This window comes from Sylvia atricapilla, chromosome 17 (genome assembly GCF_009819655.1).
Source record: "Sylvia atricapilla isolate bSylAtr1 chromosome 17, bSylAtr1.pri, whole genome shotgun sequence".
In the NCBI taxonomy this organism is placed as follows: Eukaryota; Metazoa; Chordata; class Aves; order Passeriformes; family Sylviidae; genus Sylvia; species Sylvia atricapilla.
In genome coordinates, this window is record NC_089156.1 from 5,484,544 (window position 1) to 5,498,889 (window position 14,346).

The 14,346-nt window shown below is 59.4% G+C and overlaps 1 protein-coding gene across 2 annotated transcripts; it reads right to left on the reverse strand.

The window, feature by feature from the left end:
* Window positions 1–34: 34 nt before the first annotated feature.
* Window positions 35–13,504, reverse strand: SLC25A1 (solute carrier family 25 member 1). Of its 2 annotated transcripts, none has more exons than XM_066331368.1 (9): window positions 13,349–13,504; window positions 3,679–3,786; window positions 3,463–3,562; window positions 3,101–3,239; window positions 2,606–2,690; window positions 2,367–2,471; window positions 1,891–2,006; window positions 1,498–1,571; window positions 35–1,402 (listed from the first exon to the last, which is right to left on the reverse strand). In XM_066331368.1, exons 1-9 carry the CDS (start codon window positions 13,437–13,439, stop codon window positions 1,288–1,290), a joined length of 933 nt encoding a protein of 310 aa, XP_066187465.1. In that variant the 5' UTR covers window positions 13,440–13,504; the 3' UTR covers window positions 35–1,287. The 2 variants fall into 2 exon arrangements, with proteins under 2 accessions (XP_066187465.1, XP_066187466.1); XM_066331369.1 differs by lacking the exon at window positions 13,349–13,504 and adding an exon at window positions 6,663–6,955.
* Window positions 13,505–14,346: the final 842 nt, after the last annotated feature.

The window sequence follows — 14,346 nt, forward strand, 5'->3', positions numbered from 1 at the left end:
CCACTCAGCACAGCCCAGACGCCAACACAGCTGCTAAAGCCAGACTGATTTTATTCAAATTGCGAATGTAAAACAGAATAATAATAAAAAAAAAAAACACCTAATGCAACCCTCACTGGCTTCAGAGCCGAAAGCCGCAGGTAAACCGTGCCCAGGCTTTCCTCCTTCACCCTCCTGTGTTAAGGCTGAGCTCATCGCTGGCTTCAAGAGGGAGGAGGGATGGGTTCAGCCCTGGCTCCTGCATCCCCAGCTCCCTCAGGGAGAAATTTGGCACAAATCCAGTGGGGCCAGCCTGGCACGGGCAGGGCAGGGCTCCAGCCCCACAGCCACGTGTGTTAGTGAGTCAGCGTGAAGCTCCAAAAGCTACGAGATCACCTACGGCACCACAGAGATGCGGCAGGAGGGCAGATGCGGGGAATGTGGCAGAAGAAAGGGGTTTGCACCCCTGGCCGAGGGGCTGAGCCTGGCGTGGGGCTGCAGCTCCTGGCCCCGGCTCGCACACGCCTCGGCTGTAAACGGCAGGTGAGGGGGCACCCGGCTCACCCCAACCCCAGCCCACAGTGAGCAGAACTAAAGGCCTGGCTGTATGTGCAACTCTGGGCAACCGCTGCTCAGCAGCCCGGGGCTGAGCAGGATCCCTGGGATGGGATGGGATGGGATGGGATGGGATGGGATGGGATGGGATGTTGTACACCGGTGGTCTTGGTGCTGGCAGGGAGGGAGGAAGGAGCTTGGGTCACACCAGGGGGTCACTGCCCTCCCATCCCAGGGGGTGCAGGGCTGTTGGGCCCCCTCCAGGAGCTGCTGTGACCCTGCCAGTGGCATCAGCCCCATTGTCAGCTTGTGATGTACACTGTCAGCTTGGCATTGCACTCATATGGCTCAAGGGGGCTCTCAGCACCCCCAAAAGAGCTGCTCCCCAGGCAGTCAAGAGCTCCTGGCTGCTGGGGGCCCCAAGGCCACTATCCAAGGGACATCTCAGCCTGCTTAACCAGCACACACAGCTGATGTGGGGCTGGGGAAAACTGTCACCAGCAGATTGGGACGGGCATGACTGGGATGGTGGGGGTTGGGATGGTGGAATGCTGCTCCCTCCCTGCTCCTTTCAGCACACAACTAGTAATTAACCTGCTCCGGAGCCTGTTCCTAAAGATAAAGGTGGCCAGGTTTGGGGTGTGCCGGGCAGACCTGGCCCCAGCAGCGCCACAGGTGGGTGTGGGTTTGGTCTCTGCTCTCCAGCTGAAGCCCTGCAGAGCACAGGAGGCGGGGGCTGCCTGGCCCAGCCCCTCAGTCTGTTTTCCACACCTTGTTGAGGAATTTGACCACCTCATCGTAGATGATGAAGACGATGGCCACGTCAAGACACACACGGCCCAAGCGAGGCACTGTACCCTTGTAAAACCTGCCAGGGACAGAGAGGGGGCGGTGGGGCTGGGTTCTCTCACAGCCCCTTCCCTGCCCATGTGCCCCACCAGCCACCCCCACCGCAGAGCTTACGCCAGGGGCCCTTCATGTTTCATGATCTGGTAGGCGCAGTCCCAGGTGTTCTTGTACTTGTGCGCTTCCAGCCCCTGTGGGAAGGGAAAAGCAGGATCAGAGGCCAGAGCCAGGGCTGCATCTGGAGCACTTTGGGGGGGAGGTAGAGAGCTGCGGGTATGCCATAAGGAACTGATCTCTTTCCACTGCTGCAGAACATCAGAGCCCACAGGGATGTCCCCACCTCCATGCAAACACTCCCCATGGCTCAGGAGCAATCCCAGACATCTCCCCAAACAAATCTCGCAGGCATTGTGTGCCTGCCCCAGGGACTGCACAGAACAGCCCCCAGGCAGGGGGTGCCCCCAGGCTGCTGCAGACAGGACAGTCCCACACCAGGCCCTGGCACTGTACCTGCATCCTGGTCTTCACCACATCCAAGGGGGTGTTGCCAAAGACACTCGCAGCTCCAGCAAGGGCTCCAAACACCCCTGTTATGAAGGGGTTCATGACCTTGTTGGGATTGTCCCCTGGGAAGGAAGAGAGGTTGAGGGCAGAGTGGTGGTGGGATTTCCACAGGCTCCAAGGGAGCCTGCAAGGAAGGTGCCAGGTCTGGCTGCTTGTGGTCAGGGTGCAGTGCTGAGGTGGGATCCATCCAGCAGCACCTGCCCCACACAGCCCACGCTGCCCCACAGGGCTTAGGGTGGGTGTCAAAGTGAAATGCTCCAGCACTAGGACCTGTCAGCCCCACAAGTTTGTGCCACCCCGCCCTGGTATTCATTTTCCCCCAAAACAACTGCGCCATGAGAAACGGGATGTGTAGATGGCTCCCAAGGGTTAGGGAGCCAGAGGCACAGGCAGGGTGGCCTGGGGGGCCAAGGGAACCGTACCTTTGTACCAGTTCCTCAGGGAGGTCATGACGAAGAAGCGGATGGCCTGGTTTGATCCTTGCTTGAGGACAGTCGCAGTCAAACCCTGGTAGGTCCCCCTCAGTCCTGCAAGAAGAGAGTGTTGGAGAGGAGATCAGCCTCAAGTGGCAGAGAAAAATCTCCCCAGGCCACGTGTCCCACCCTGTCCCCACAGCATGGCAGTACTCAGGGAGTCAGGGCGCCACTTTCCTGGGACTCACCCTGTTCCCGAACGATCTCCCGGACGCCATGGAAGAAACCACGGTATTTGGGGTTGGGAGAGGTCTGGTCATGGATAAACTTCACCTACAAGGAGATGATGCACTTGTCCTGGCTGAGGTAATGCAGATGTGATGGCCCCAAGGGCTGTCAGCCACCTCCTGCCTTGTTCCAGGGACGGTCCCAAGACCAGAGCCGACCCGTGGAGCCAGGCAGCTCTGGGAGAGATCATGGGGAAAGCCTGTCCCAAACCTGGGAAACTGGCGCTGAAAGCAGCCATGTGGGGCTCCTCCCTGGAGTGGGGAAGGGATCAGGGCCACCTGACTTGACCTCCACAGGGTTTTCCAGCATCACATCCTCCCCTACAAAACTGTCTTGGGCAAATGCGTGCAGCCCTCAGGTCCCCAGAAGTCGGGCATCCCTGGGTTTTGCCCCCTCCCAGCCCAGCCCAGCGAGGGGTGCCAAGGCAGGGGACAGTGGCAGCCACACCCACCCACCTTCACAGTCTCCATGGGGCAGACCACGGCCACAGCCTCAGCCACGCCAGCCCCCAGCCCGCAGATGAGGCCCCGCGTGCTGTCCAGCCGCCCCTGCTCGTCTCTCATCTGGTTGCTGAGGAACTCGAACATCCCGAACCTGCAAAGGAGCCACTGTGCCAACCCCTGGGCCCCCAGATGGGGGTGGGCATCCCCCTGGCTCTGGGTCTGTCTCCAGGAGCAGCTGCACACCCTGTGAGAGGACCCTCCCTGCACGGGAAGCCACACGGTTTTGGTAAAATGCCAATGGAAACACCAAGGGCAGAGCCACCCCCTTGTTTGCTGCTGTCCCCACACTCACCCCTTGCCCTGGGGGCACGTACCTGACGGCAGCCTTGGGGATGGAGCCGTACAGCAGCGAGCTGAGCCCCCGGTACAGCCCCCGGATGCCATGGTCACGGACAGTCTGCTTCACACAGTCCCCTGCGGCAGAGCACAGCGGGGCCGCTGTCACCCGCCACGCCAGGGGACACCCAACACCGCCCCGCCGGCACCAGCCAGGCTCCCCAGGAGGCCCAAAGCCAGAGAGGGGCTCTCACCAATGCCCTTGTAGCGGGGAGGGTTTGCCTTCTCATCCAGCTGCAGCTGTGTCTTCACATACTCCGTAGGGAATGTGATGCAGATCTCAATCCCTCCAGCCAGGCCACCTGCACGGGAGAGGAAGGGACACTGAGGCAGGAGCAGCACTGTGCCCTTTCAGTGCCACATGGCTGCTCTCAGCTCCATGATAGCTGGGCCTGGGACCTCTGGCAGCCACGTCTGGGCTGGGACACGATATCCCTGTCCTCACCAAAACCCCGAGGACTCCACACAGCAGCAGGACCCTGTGCCAACCTGGTGCCTTTCATGGGTGTCACTGCCCTACCGTGGCAAGGGCTGTCAAGGAGTCTGGGCAAAGGGGTGGGAAAACAGGGCAAAACACCGCACACACGGCTGCCCATTTCGTGTGGTGTCCCTCAAAGGTACCTCTCCTTCCCTGGAGCCTTGCACCTCCAGGTGAGCTGCCAGCACTGGGATGTACAAACCCAGCAGTGCTGCAGCAGCTCAGCACCGCTCCCACACCAGCAGGAGCCCATCTGCAGACCTGGCTGTGCTGGCAGGAAGCACAATTACCATCAAGCCTGTCTGGCTGCCCCGGGCTCCTGCAGTGGCAGCTGCTGGGCACTGATTACACCGTCTGCAGCCTTTCCTGATGGCCTGGGCAGCAAGGGACGCTGGCTCTCAGCTCTGGGGCTCCCCTCAGCATGGCCGGACCCAGCTGTGCTGGGGGAGCTGAGCTCAGCCCATCCGGCCAGGATGGATCACAGAGCACTTCCTCACATCAAAGTGTGCCCAGCTCCCGCCCAGCAGCAGGGGCCCTTTGAGCTCCCTCAGGTCACACAGGGCCAACCCTGCCCAGCCCAGGACAGGGCACTGTCACTGGGGTCAACACCACCCTGAGCGGTGTTGTGAGCAGCCCACCCCTGCTCCTTGCCCAGGGAAGGTGAATCGTGCTGCAGCCCACAGGAGCTGTGTGTGGTCAGGTGGGCTGCCAGCTCCCAGTGCCCTGTACAGCCTCCAGTGGTTCCTCCAGCCTGGCCGTGTCCTGGGTGTGACTCAGCAGGTCTGTGGCCCCCACTGCCAGGCTTGCAGCCCCACCACGGCCCAGGGGACACCCCAGCAAGGAACACACTGCCTCTGTAGGAGAGGCTGGGACTGGGTGAGCGGTTGTTATCCTGCTCTGCAGTGAAGCACAGGCTGCTGCCACGTGGCACAGCTCTGCTTATCAGCACCCCCATGACGGGATGCTGATAGGGGACACCACAGCCCATGGCTGCTCCCTGTGACAACAGCAGGCAGCACCAACTCCTTGGACCAGCAGTCTTTCTCACAAAGTCCAATTTCTTCTGCACTCCACGTGTGCAAGAGATCTCTCTGGAGTTGCCGGCTGCCCCCTGTCAATGCCACTGGTAACTGGCATCCTCAGGAGCACTGCTGCCTCCTCTCAGCCCAGCCCTTCTAGGGGAAAGGGAAAAGCAGCCTCCCCACATTCCTCCAGAGCTGAGCAGCACCAATCTTAAAACAGCCTTAAGCTGGCTTTTCCCTCCAGGCACAAAAAGCACCAGGCTGCACCGTCTTACCCAGAGAGCCAAGAAGCCAGGCCAGCCTCGACAGCACCGAGGCAATGCAAAGCTCAGAGCTCAGCTTCGTGCTCAAAGAGCATCCCACTCCTCCCACTGGCACGGCACGGATGGGGACACCGTGACACTGAGTACCCAAGGCAGGACACGCCAGCCCAGCCAGGCAGCATCCCGGCCCCGTGGGGACAGGGAACGAGGCCAGCCCAGCTCTGCCACAGCAAACAAAGGCTCCTTGTTTCCCACTGTGCTCGCAGGGGGCTGGAGCTGCCCGGCCCAGCCCAGGCGGGCAGTTGTCAGGAGGCAGGGCTGGGTGCCCACTGCTGGCCCTGAGCCTCCGCAGCACCCGCTGCTCTGGGCCAGCCCACTGCACTGCAGCCAGCCAACAGCTCCCCTGGGGCATCACAGCAGGACAGCCACCAGCCCCCAGAGCACCCCTGCTGCCCCCTCCACGCTCTCCTGCCCTTGGCGTGTCTGTCAGAGTGGCACACACTGCTGGTCCCACGGCAGGAGAGACCTGAACACTAATTTCTCCTGCAGGAGCAGAGAGCAGCTCCATGAGCAATAATGTCTTCCAGATGGGTGCAACAGTCCCTAAAAAACTGAGCAACAGCTGGCACCTCTCCACACACCACTGTGTCACCAGCCTCACGCCACCACAGCCACATCAACGCCCCAGGTGCTGCCAAGGCCACTGCCCTCCCTCCTACACTGCAGAACTGAAATGCTGGGCATTTTAAGCACCATAAATATCTTTTCTCTCTCGGTGCCCCAGCACAACCAGGAGCCACACAGCAGGGAAGCACCCAGGACAAGCAGCAGTCCTGGGGCAAGCAGCACCTCAGCTCATGGCAGCCACACCAAACGCTACAGGGAGAGACGCTGCACCTCCTGCAACCTGCTCAGCCCAGCAGCCACACTTGGGTGCAGGGGAGGCAGAGCCTCTGCCCAGCATCCCACGGGTAAAGCCATCCACAGGAGGCCAGCTAAGGAACAGCACGTTGTTCCTGGGAACTGGCAGCCTCCAGGGCAATGAGGCTGCCCTAGCCAAGGATGAAGGAACAGGGCACCCATGCTGCCAGGTCCCCTCCCTATTCCCCAGTGTTGTTCTGGCCTCAAATCCCATGGGAAGGTGCACAGAGCAGAGACACTGGACACACTCCATGACTTGTGGCAATTTTAATCCCTTTTCTTTTGCCCACAGGCACAGGCCACCCGCCCTGCAGCCTCCTGGAAGCAAGACCCATCAGAGGTCCTGCTCTGCTGTCATCTCCTCTCCCCACACAGTTTTACCCCGGCAGAAAGAAACCTCACTCTGTGCAAATAAATCACTCCACTGCTCATGAGCGGCAGCTTTGTCCAATCCCCTCCCTCTCCAGGGCTCGGGGACTTTGCAACCTGTTTACCCGGACTTTAAACAGCAGCTCCAGCTCTTGCAACACCGCGGAGTCAGCAGGGACAGCAGCACTCAGGAGGTGAAAGAGCACACGGGGCAGCTGAGACGCCGGGCCAAGGCTCTGGCTGTTCGCTGGATGCAGCAGAGCCGGAGGACAGGGAATGTCCTTCAGGGAAGGTCGCTCTGCCCGGCCCCAGGGAAGCTGCCCCCGGCGGGGGGATCCCACTCCCAGCAGCAGGAATGGCTCCCTGCCTGCAGCAAGCCTGCAGGAGTTCCAGCTGCCAGCCATCCTGATATTGCAGGCTCAGCGGGAAGGGAGAGAAGGGAAAATACCCTGGCAGTTTTCACAGAAAAGGTTTATCTCTCCCCAGCGGAGAGGCCCGAGGAGGCTGTCCTTTGACGACACGCCTGCAGCCCTTGGGCACAACTGGGGAGAGCTGGCAGGAGGGAGAAGAGGGTTTTTTGGGGACAGTGGCAGGGTGTTGCCCCTGCAAAGCTCACACAACACGTGATGGCATTAGCACACGCAGGTCCAGCTTCTGGGACACCACTGACCCCGACCCAGGGACCCCAGCTCCAGACCAGTGCTGAAGGCAGGAGGATGCAGCTGCGATGGGGAAGACAAGCAGAGCCCCAGCACTGACACAAACCTCAGGACTGGCACTGCAAACTCCTACCCAGAGACAAGTGCCCCAATGAACACACTCTGCCCGGTCTGGGAGCCACAGAGGGGCAGGAGGTGGCACTGGCCCCTCTGCCACTCCTGCAAGTGGCTGTGCCTGCAAAAGCATCCTGCTCCTGCAGTGATGGAGCAGCAGGTCGCTGTGCAGCTTTGATGAGAAGTGAGCACCTGGAGAGCAATTTCAGTCTCTCCATTTTAAGAGTAATTTCACATGCTGACATACCAGCACCTGATTTCCATATAAAAAGCACCTTTTAACTTCAGATTCGTTAGGATGCTTTCAGGCCACAGGGAATTATTCCTAAGGGTCTGGAAGCTAAGCAGCAGAGCTCTCCCAGGGCCCATTCCTGAAGTTTCTCAGCTCTGTCAGCTGGGCAGCTCAGGACGGTGGGAAGGCATGAACAGGCTCTCAGTGGAAGCTGAGCCCTGAGTTCCCCATTTTGGGGGCTCCCAGCCCACGTGCAGCAGGACGGGGTGAGCAGAGCAGCTGACCATGTGAGCAGCTGACACGGAGCACACACGGGTGCAATCCTGCCCAGCTCCTGGGTGCTGTGCTTACAGCGTGCACTGCTCTCACAAGGGGACTTGGTGCCCTTTCCCATTAGCCAACACAGCTTTTAGACATGGGGAAATAAGGGAAAAAAAAGCCCCAAGAACCAAAGACCATCAGGCTGCTATGAACCAGGAAGGCAGAAACACCCACCAGCAGCTTGTGACAGGTCTCTGCTCCCCACACCGAGGGACCAACCCCCCTGGCAGCCATCCAGGCTGCTCTTCACCCATCCACGGCCGTGGAGCAATCCTGCCCTGCCTGCCTGCGGCGGGGAAACGGGTTCAACAGCTCCACCCGCCCGGCACTTCCAGCACGGGCCATCTTGTGAGAGCCTCGCTGGGGCTGCAGCTCTCCAGGACAGCTGGCTCCGGGCACAGCTCCAGCACTGCCGTCCTCCCTCCGGCCACGGACAGTCCTTCACCACCCATCCGCAGCCACATCCTTCTGGAAAACCACCACGGGGGCAGCTCTGCCACCAAAAGTCTGACTCGGTGCTGAGATGGGGAAGGCTGCTTCCCCAAACCAGGCTGCCAGAAGTTTTACCTGTGTTTTGGTTAGAAGGGAAAAAACGTGTCCTGCAACAGGTCAGCAGGCTCAGAGGGTGTCTGTCCCTGCTGGGGTTAGGAAGGTCTCTGTCTGACAGGGGCAAGGCCAGGGGTTCAGCATGTCCAGCACTAAACACACACTCACTGCTGCTTTGGTGACGGGAGCGTGCTGCAGGCAGGCTGGCGGCAGTCTGACCCCCCCGGGATACAGGATGGCAAACATGAGAGGTGCCCCTGTACCCTGTGCCACGGTGGGTAAACAGCCCCGTGCAAACAGCGCGGCAGATAACGCGACGGATGGCATGAAATCATCTGTCCTGAGTCTTACTGGAACTGTCCTGTTTGAACAGGCTGCCCTTTCACAACTCACCCATTCTTCACCTCTTTGCATTTATTTCTTAATACGACAATTAATCATTACTACATTTTAAACTGGGAGTATGACGGCAGAAGCCATTTCCCTGTGCTTGCAGTCACAGCATCCTCTGCCTTTGGTGTCGATTCCACCTTTGGGGATTGCCAGGTTCTTTGTCCTGCTCAAGTCACCTTCTCCCCATTGCCCTGCACACCTCAAGACTTCATGTTTGTCACCATGAGCTGCCTCCTGGCCATCTCCCCCCTTAACACCAACTTTTCAAGTGTCAAAAACTCTCTTAAGACACACACCAGGGAGCTGATGCCAGAGCCCAAGGCTGTTGGATGGCACCCCGAGCACAGCCCTGTAGCTGGATGAAGGAGCCACTGCCAGGACTGAGATTTCCCTGGGGACAGGCTCTGATCTCCCAGCCCCCAGCACAGGGAAGTGACTGCTGTCACCGAGCACTGGAGCACAGGGTGAGAGAAGAGATGGCCAAAAATCAATCCCTGCTGTCAAGAGATGACCTGAGACCTCAGGGCACAAGCAGGAGCAGGGAGGCTGCATTGGCATGCACCACACAAGGCTGTCAGAGCTGAGAGATGCTGCAACATCCCCAAGCTGTCAGCTCATGGTGCTCATTGTCTGGGGAAGACGGACGACTCCTTCCCATCATTTACATCAGCCCAGAGAAAATGGTTGCCTGCAGAATGTCAAGCAGAGCATCAGGTATGTGAAAATCTCAGAAACTCACATTTCAGAGCCCAGGGTCAACCCCAGCTCATACAGAATCCACTCAGACCGAAGGGACACCCCTGGGGCTGACATCCCCCTCCCATGAAGGACATTGGGGCTCTTGCAGTTTTCCTCTGCAGCCCATGAGGGCTCCCAGGCAGCCAGGGACTCACCCAAGGCTACCACGGTCCTTGTGCCCCAAACAGATGACAGCCACAGGAGGCAACTGCAGGAGAAACCACTGCAGGAGTGATGTGCTGAGGGCCAGCAGACCTGGCAGGACTGGTTCCCTCCATGCTCACCAATCTTTCCCCCTGGTTGCACTTAGCCTCCACCCGGCTCAGCATGAAGGGGGAAACATCCCCCCCTCTGCTGTGAGCACCAGGCATCTATCTCAAAATCAGGGAGTGTGCTGGATCACAGCCATTCACAGCACCATAACCTCCCTCACACTGTCTCCTGAGAGCAAAGGCCCTGGAAATCCAGATGGACTTGGGACTTTGGGCAAAGGAGACCTGCTCTGCAAGAGGCAAGTCTCAGCTTTCACACCCAGTGACTCCTCTCCTCTGCAGGTACAGCTTTTCCTAAGAAAGATAATATCAAGGATTAACAAAGAAGAGGAAACTGAAGCTCCAATTACTGCTTTGTTCAGGAGCCTGGGCTCCCTTGCTGAACCCTCCTCATGCCCTACCCTCTCTTCAGGCCCTTCTCTCTCCCTGAATCCCTCTCCCTGCCCATGCTCCCCCTAGGACTCTGGTGCCCATCACTGCCATTTGCCAGTGGTACCCAACACCAGGGTGGCAGCCACGGCCCCTGTGTGCTCTTTCCAAATCCAGCACTGTGTAGGACAGCATCCAGGCGTCCTGCCTCCCTGGCCAGGCAGGATTAGGTGTAGGTAGAAACAGCAACTGTGCAACAGCCCCCGGGTGAGCAGAGATACCATGCAGAGAGCAAGGCAGCTGGGAGTTCTCTGTGGGAGGGAGCAGACCCCAGCATTTAAAGCTGGCTAAAAACAGAATAAGGCTGTACTTAACCCTGGCAAGGGCAGGCAGAGCCTTTCATCAAATGAGCACTGCTAACCACGAGCGAAGTCCTCAAGAGGAGGGCAGGGGTGCAAGGGTTTGCCTGCAAATGGCAAAGACATTTGTGCTGGGCAGGAAATAGCCTACACTGCAGGAAGACTCGAGCTGACCCAACGTGGCATCTAAAAACCCACGGAAGGAGCACTCTCAGGAATCCCAGAGGTGACTGATGGCTGTCCCACCAGCCCTGCCACCAGCATTCCTGTCTCACCACTTAACCACCTTTATTTCAAGCTCCCCACTGGAGTGTGGCCCTTTGCTAGGAGCACAGCAGCACCCAGCCCTTCAGGATGCTGTGGGAGGGACAGGAGTCTGGTGGGCTGTTTGGAAACCATGGCACAAAATGGGGAAGCTGGCTGTGGGAGGCTGGAGACAGGGCTGGCCTCCTGGCCTGCCTGCTAACAGGTTGTTACTCAGCAGAATAGGCCGAGCTGCCTTCATGTGCTCAGGCCACACATGGCCACAGCAGCATTGTCACTGCAAGGTGAAGTGCTGCCTTGGCACACAACAGCTGCTTGGACAAAGGAGAGCCCATTAGCAAATTAATTTTTAACCTTGTGTTTTGTCTGTTGCGACAACTGAAGGAGAAGAGCTCTTGGCAGACAGAACTTCACTTGCATCTCTTCAGAAGAGAGCCAACCCCAGCCAGTTGAGGTCTGGGCAGCCCAGGGAGCTGTGCCTCCCTGGCAGAGGATCCCAATTACACACAGGGTCTGGGAGCAGATACGCACCCAGGGTGGGATGATGGCTTATTTAACTCCACCAGCACAGGCACAGCAGGAATGTTCCATCTTAACACCTCCAGCTCTCCAGAACATGGAGCTTTGAAGCACATACCCCTGTTGTGCAGACAGATGTCAGATGAGAAAGTCTGAGGGCATCAGCAAACCCCCTGAAGTCAGCAGAGACAGCCACAAACAGCACTGCATCCCCCAGCGAGGGGCTGGAGAGCTGAGCAGACCAGGGTACAGGGAGTTAACAGCAGCTTTCTCCCATTTCTGTGGTTCTCTAATACAATTAGATGCCACAGAGGCTCGGCTGGACTTCTGCCCATTAACCAATTACTCTGATTACGGCCTCTGAGGAGAAGACCAGCATCTCAATAGGGTTTTTCTTCTACCTCTGCAGCTTCACATAAGCCCAGAAGGCCCCCCCGGGCAGGTGCACATACAGCTTTGGGCTGTATTGCCCAGCCTGGCACCTGGCAAAGGCCACAAGCACCATGTCCCTTTGTTTACACCGGGACAGCTTCCAGGGATACCCACAGCAACTCTTCTGGCAGGGAGAGCAGAGCAAGTCTGCTGCATCCTCTCTCACAGGAAGGTGACTCTGGTAAGATGATGATCCTGATTACGGATCTACACAAGATCTGTGGCAGTATCCTGGTACAATGGTCGAGGCAGTCACAACCTAATGCATTCACTGTACATGGACAGCAAGCTGGGGAAGACTGAGAAGGATGGACAAGAAGGAAGCATCCTGTCCTTCCCATCTTAACATTGGACTAAATCCTATTTAAAAGATCTTTAAGTCAAAAGGCCTGAAAAAAGCCAACCAATTTTGAGAGGGACACAGAGCTCGGAGGGAGCCCGGTCTCACCGAAGGGCTCAGTTGAGCGAGAAGGCTCCCTCTGGTAGGAGGCTGCCCTCCTGCTTTGTGCCGCAGCCCTTGGGCCAGGCAGCCGAGTGCTAGCACAGTCCCCTCCCGGACACGGGCCCTGGAGCCCTCGGCACCCACCGCCGGCGGCTCTCGGCTGCGGGGGCACGGCCCGAGCGGCCACAGCCCGCTGCTCCCCGGGGCCGCGGCCGGAGCCCGCAGCTCTGCCCCTGGAGGGGAGCAGGGAGTCGGACAGACAAACAAAGGCACGATCGTAGGAGGGGGAATTAGCTGGAAAACACAAAAGCTCTAAACATGCCGATCATGTCGAGGCTTCGATGGCTCATTTCAAAACAAAGACGCTAATCTCCACTCTGGGAATCGTCCTGCGACTGGCAGGAGAAAACAGGGAGCTAATGAACAGCTACAAAGGAGTTTAACAAGCCTGCGACTGTCTTGGACTCCATTCAGCTCGGAGCTCGAAACAGGCACAAGCAGGAGGCAGACCGTTAACTCTGCCGTTACTGCTGCACCCGGAGCCTGCTTTCATCCCATGGAAGTGGTCAGGACCGGACGGGAAAACACGCCCAGATCCATAGCGACTGATGCTCAGGCACAAAGGAGTGACCGAGCAGCCTTGAGAGAAGCACTACCAGCGCAGCATCTGGGACACAGCTGGGGCAAGGACAACTGACTGCTGTTGCTTCAGCCCTGTCCCATTACACCCGCGGGTGAGCATGTGGGGCCCCTGTTGCCACCAGCCTCTCCCATCAGTTCCGCTCCCTCCTGCCGAACCATCGAGCGCCGCTCGCCCCGCGTCATGTCCGAGCCCACCGGCACCTTCCCGTCTGCACCACCGGGTACAGAAACAGCCCGGCAAGGTGCTGGGCTGTCCGCGGGCAGCGGGAGCTCCGGAGCCAGCGTCCACTGCCCGGGATGCAGCTGCGGGAGCTCTTCGGCTGTAGCTGAAGGGAAACCCCGGTCCGGCGGGATCGCCTTCCGCGGGCAGCGGGACAGGGGCGGCAGTCCCGGGACGGAGCATCACCTGCGGGAGCGCCGCCGCCCCAGGGCGGGTCCGGCAGCCCCCGCCCAGCCGGATGCCCACGCTGGCAGCGGCGGTCCCCAGGAGAGCCGCGGGAGCCCCTTACCTGCCAGGATGGCCTTGCCGGGGTGCGTGAGCTTGGCCTTGCCGGCGGGGGCGGCGGCGGCCAGGCTGCGGGGCGCGGCGGGGACGGGCATGGCCGCGCTGCTCCGCGGCTCCGCTGCCCGGCGGCGGCGGCCGAGCCCTATTTCAGAGCCGCGCCCGCGAGGGGCGGCCCCGTGGCGTCACATCCTCGCCGGGGCGGGGCGGGGGCGGCCCGTGGGGACCCGCCGGGCGGCTCTGCGGGGAGCGGCGGGGCTGGAGACGGGCGGCGGGGCGACCCGGCCCGGCCTCCGGTGCTGCGGGAATGCGGGTCCTCAGCCCGCGCCCGGGAGCCCGCGGGAAAAGCCTCCCGTGGGCTCGGAGAGCTGCCGGCCGGAGGAGAGACGTGGACAGCAGCGTCTCCTCTCTGAGCAGCATCGGCACCTCCGGGCACGCCTAGGCCAGGCTCTGAACGCCCCAGAGGCGTCGGCCAGCGAGGAGACAGCAGCGCGCTCCTGCGCGGTCACGGCCGTCCGAGGGGAGGGTTTGCTCCTCTCGGGCCCTTGGCGTGAATCCTTTCTGTTCCCGTGAGGAACGGAGACCAGGAACTCCGGGGGTAGGAAGTGCATGTGAACGCCCAGTGCAGGCGGAAGAGAAACAAAAACATTCTCAAAGTAAAAGGCTGCTGTGAGTGCAATGACACTCCGGGCTTCCGGGCTTAGCCAGAGTTGGTTGGTGCTTGTGTTGTTGGTGGGGCTTGGTTGTTGATTGTTCTGGTTTGGTGTTTTTGTTTTTGTGGGTTTTTTTTGTTGGTGTGTTGTTGGTTTTTTTTGGGGTGGGGGGGTGTATTGGCTATTGCTCCTCAATAATTGGGCTGTGCAAATTGCACCAGGATGTGGTTTTGCTTTATCCGCAGAGGAAGACTGCTATGCTCTAGTTGATGTCCAAAAGCTGTATTTACAGGATGCAGGGAAAGAAACCAACACTCTTGTAATTTCTATCCAGGATTTCACAGAAACCAGG

What these genes read in the sequence shown, in the direction of transcription:
- SLC25A1 (XM_066331368.1), bottom strand. Translation starts at nt 13,439, where the DNA reads ATGCCCGTCCCCGCCGCGCCCCGCAGCCTGGCCGCCGCCGCCCCCGCC. An exon ending in ATCCCCAAGGCTGCCGTCAG is followed by an intron (nt 3,240 to 3,462) that starts GTACGTGCCCCC and finishes GCTCCTTTGCAG; the next exon opens with GTTCGGGATGTTCGAGTTCC. An exon ending in TGGTGAAGACCAGGATGCAG is followed by an intron (nt 1,572 to 1,890) that starts GTACAGTGCCAG and finishes CCCTTCCCACAG; the next exon opens with GGGCTGGAAGCGCACAAGTA.